The sequence below is a fragment of the Hemitrygon akajei genome, chromosome 11 (genome assembly GCF_048418815.1).
Source record: "Hemitrygon akajei chromosome 11, sHemAka1.3, whole genome shotgun sequence".
Lineage (NCBI taxonomy): Eukaryota > Metazoa > Chordata > Chondrichthyes > Myliobatiformes > Dasyatidae > Hemitrygon > Hemitrygon akajei.
The window spans coordinates 101,682,890-101,687,258 of record NC_133134.1 but is presented as its reverse complement, the minus strand read 5'-3'; the positions used below and the strand labels follow the sequence as shown (position 1 = coordinate 101,687,258).

Below are 4,369 nucleotides of genomic sequence, written 5' to 3'. Positions count from 1 at the left end.
TTCTCCACTGTCTATCCCGTATCTCATATCTTCAAAGAATTTCAAAAACCATGTCAGATAATATTTTCCCATAAGGAAACCACGCTGCCTACGGACTATTTTATTATGAGCTGCTAAGTACGACGAAACCACATCCTTAACAATCGACACCAACATCTTTCCAACTATTGACGTCAGACTAACTGGCCTATCTTTTTCTTTCTTCTGCCTCTCTCCTTTCTTGAAGAGTGGAGTGACATGTGCAATTTACCATTCCTTCGGAACTAGGCCAAAATCAATGTATTCGTGCAAGATCATTGGTAATGTCTCCACAATCCATTCAGCCACCTCTTTCAGGGCCCCTGGGTGAAACTAACTTGTCCAGGTGAGTTATGTACATGAAGACCTTTTATTCCTCCGACATGATTGTCCCTGGGAATGCCAGGTTCACAGACATCTGCCCCCGACCCTCTGGAATATCCGGCCTCCTGCCAGTGTTTTCCACGGTGAATTTAGTCGAGGTATCTCATAGTAGGCTTATCAATAAGATCATATTTTTGCGATGAGATTGTCAATTGGATGTAAAATGGGCTTATTGAAAAAGTGTCAGTATGGCAGTGAAGTGTAACTTCAGATAGAGTAACTGTCTATCACAGAGATCTAACCCAGATTCTGTGCGTTATATAATTATATTCCTCTTCTGCGAACTTTTAAATATTCCTCTGACAGAACTTTTGCGCACGGAACTAGACCGCACGTCTCAACAGGGACGCATTGGAAATGGAGTAGACACTTCCCATCGGATGTTCTCAGATCACTAATTCAGGTGGTTAAGGAACCTATTGTCATTACCACTCCCCCCACCCACCACACCCACGAGATGCATGGTAATTAAAAGGGGCAGAATAGTGGGCCCTTGAAGCTATGAGACTTATGCGTGAATGGATTGTGCGAATCAATAACTCAGATGGAGGCAAAACCCAAGCTACGGGGAAACATCTTTACCGTGCACCACTCATGGTGGGAGCTGAGAGTTTGCTCAGACAATGGCAGATATGTGAATACGATGAGGTCACGGAGTGGTTGGGGCCCAGAGCAAGGCTATGTTTAAGGATCTGCCGGATAAACAAGTGTCGGGGGCGGGATGGAAAGAATATAAGCAGAGGAACAGGTGAAGGCGGGAGGTGCAGTTCTATACTGCCAAACGAGTGAACAGCCTCACATCAGCCATTACTATCTGGTTTGCTGCAGCATTCCCTGACAAAACATTGCCAAATGAACTGAATATGTCTTTGGATACAGTCGACCACCACTGGAGGACTTGCATGTGTCCCAGACAAAGAAGCGGGCAGGAAAACATCATTGCCGACACTATGCACCTTGCAAACTGCTCCCCCCCCCCAAAAAAAAAAAAGACCGACAGGAGAGCGTTTTAGAACTATCGAAACAAACATTTCACGCCATCTCCATCACCATAAAAATGTTTTCCCCAGGCAATCAAGTGATTCTGCGAATGCTGGAAATTTGGATCAGCAGATGCAGAATGTTGGACGAACTCAGCAGGTCAGGGAGCATCTGTGGAAAGGAATAAATAGTCGACGTTTCGAGCCGAGAGCTTTCCATAGATTCTGCCAGACATGATGATTTCCTCCAGCAATTTGTCTGTGTTACATCCCCAGGTTATGAATCTGATCAACCATTTGTAGTAACCCACACTCCTCTATCTGTTACCACAGTGACTGCAATGAACTGTAAATACATTGAATCTCGCTTTATGTGTTGCTTACACTGCACATAGATGCTGCTATTTATGTAGTTGTGCACATTTTATTCCATATGCTGATTTTAATTTCTAACTTTAATTTTATATAATTATTCCGTTTAATTCTTGAATGCCCTGTTTCATGTAACGCCAACACATCACAGCAAATCCCTAATGTATTGAACTGTATACGGTGAATAACGTTGATTATTGATCCTTGCAGGTGGAGTACACAGAGATCGGCATTGATAAGCAGGGGCGGATAATCCGTTTGAACTGACTTGACTGTAAGTCTATGTACGGTAGTTCATGCTCGTCATGTTACTCGCTACTATTCATTCGAGGCACAAAGAGCAGTCGAGTAAAGAGAGACCCACTGTAAACCCGCCGCTGAGTTGGCTCTTTATTAAGTGCTGTGTTACAAAAGTCAATCACAATACGGTCATTGTATCCTGGTGAATCTCTCCCCATTCTACAAAAAGCAGAAGATCAGACACAGCATAGTGAGAAATATTCTACATAGTATCACTCGTCGCAAACGATGCGCATTCAAAACATTCATCTTTGAAATTATTAAACAATTTCTTAGTTCCCAGAAACGGAAATTTGCTGCAGAATTGCATTGCAGAAGGCGGCTGCACAGCCCCAGTGCGGGTTTCACTGCGTTCGTGAGCTGCCACCCGGCGGGGCCTCACTGCGCACAGGCGGACGAAGAGATGGTGTTGCGCAGCGGCGAGCTGAGCGAGCTGTGACTCACGCTGCAGGAATAGCTCGAGCCCTTGTTCCAGGCAGCGACGGGAACCCGCAGGTAACTGCTCAGTCTGTAGGTCTGGTCGGTGTCCGTAGACACGGCGCCTGTCGTCACGCCACTGTCCGTCTCCATGCCATCCACGCTCCAGCGCAGCGCGACCAATCCAGGCTTAAAGCCGCTCACGAGGCAGGATAGAGTGGCAGAATCCGAGCCGGTTTCCTCCGGGGAGGGAGGCAGGAGGAGAACCGAGGGCTTTCTGCTCTCGCTACCTGTGTGTGAAAAAGGTGGTGGGAGGAGGAGGCAAATATTATTATTAATGTGTGCATTTCCTAAATGGCGCCACCTACTGACCGAACTCCCGTCAGACCATGATCACAATGCACCAACGATACAATCATTGAAAAGTTGGGCACAGAATGCGACCATACGACCCATCGACAGACGCTAGCATGGAATCGTTGGTCACCCTCAAGCCTGGTACTGGTGAATTGTTGCCCACCCCTCAGGTCAGGTCGGGTAATTTCCACGGATTTCGTGCTCTCCTGGTGGTAATGGTCTCTTTGCTGAGGGCGGTACCTAGGGTGTTACAGGGGTTGTGGGGAGACCCTAACTAAACCCCAAATCTAATTTCTATCTATTATGTATTTACGGATATTTCAGTTTAGCCGTTCGTAGACTGGAGCGCCCTGGGATTGGAGTGGTTTAGACGATTGACCTCTCTGAAATTTGGGGGTGGAATATGAAGAGGGGGTTAACGGGTTAAAAGACCGGACTTTCGAGTGTTGCTGCATCGTGTGGGAGATTTCAAAGGATGAACCAAAGGTGGAATTAATTCGACAGATTGAGACTGCGGCAGTGTAGAACCAGCCAGCAGTACGATTGAACTGGGGAATTCGTCGGAAGCATAATTTGATATAAAAGGAGAGGATTACTTACTCTTTATCTCCAGAATCGTCCCCGGTCCATAGAACCAACCACTTTCCCACATTCGGCAGTAATAGACGGCTGAGTCGCCGGGCTCCAAGCTGCCGATGGTCAGGATGTGACTGTTGGCGGAGGTGTCTCTGGACGGTTGGAAACGTTCTGTGATGCCGGGTCCTCTGAAAATGTTATTATTCGGTCTATGATATATTACCCCCTCCGGTCTCCTCCCGGGACGATGTCGGTCCCACCCAATATAGGAACCTGCAACGTTTCCATTCTGTATCCGACACTCTAAGCGGGCAGTCTGTCCCGCGGAGGCAGGACCGGACACTGGGGTCTGATTGAGGACTGGGACCGCCAGGATACCTGCAATAAGACAATAAAACTACAGGTTGACTTGCTGTTGTCAGAAGTGTTATCGATCGCTGAAGACTCGCAGAAAACTGTCTTTCAAAGTTTCAACTAATTTCTTTGCCGACAGTTCGTGCGTTAACTAACTCGTCTCTCACCTGGTAAATGGACTATTAGGAGATGCAGGAGATGCAGAACTGGCGACATTCCTTCGGTCAGCGAGCGTCCTAACATCCAACTGAACTGTGCGCTGTTGTGCAAACACCGGGAACGGCTCCGGTTCTACTGTCTGCAAACTGGACACTCCGGGCTCTTTATTAACAGGGGATGTTAATGAACGGGAGGGGTCAGAGACATGTTAGGGGCGGAGACTGACCACCTGTCCTCAGGAATCTATTGCTTACGAATGACCGTTAAAATATTAACACATTCTTCAATATATTTTTATTTAGCTATGTTATATCAAAAATCCAAGGCAATCCAGTCTGATGAATATCTAGGAAAGGCATTGGGGTTGGCATGATTTTAGACTTTCGATTGACGGCTGCATTTAGCAACATGTAGCAGCTAATATCTGACTCAGCGAGCGACCAAGCCTGTTT

General features: G+C 46.8%; 1 protein-coding gene across 1 annotated transcript; it reads right to left on the bottom strand.

Moving 5' to 3' along the window:
• Nucleotides 1-2,371: 2,371 nt before the first annotated feature.
• On the bottom strand, nucleotides 2,372-3,974 carry LOC140735165 (immunoglobulin lambda-1 light chain-like). The gene is made up of 3 exons (XM_073059955.1): nucleotides 3,926-3,974; nucleotides 3,429-3,782; nucleotides 2,372-2,761 (listed from the first exon to the last, which is right to left on the bottom strand). The coding sequence occupies exons 1-3, from the start codon at nucleotides 3,972-3,974 to the stop codon at nucleotides 2,433-2,435; spliced, it is 732 nt and encodes a 243-aa protein (XP_072916056.1). The 3' UTR covers nucleotides 2,372-2,432.
• Between the last annotated feature and the right edge of the window lie 395 nt (nucleotides 3,975-4,369).

Excerpts from the sequence above, each read along its gene's own strand:
- LOC140735165 (XM_073059955.1), bottom strand. The coding sequence starts at position 3,974 with ATGTCGCCAGTTCTGCATCTCCTGCATCTCCTAATAGTCCATTTACCA. Across the intron at positions 3,783-3,925 it reads CCTAATAGTCCATTTACCAG|GTATCCTGGCGGTCCCAGTC; the intron begins GTGAGAGACGAG and ends GTCTTATTGCAG. Across the intron at positions 2,762-3,428 it reads GACGATTCTGGAGATAAAGA|GTAGCGAGAGCAGAAAGCCC; the intron begins GTAAGTAATCCT and ends TTTCACACACAG.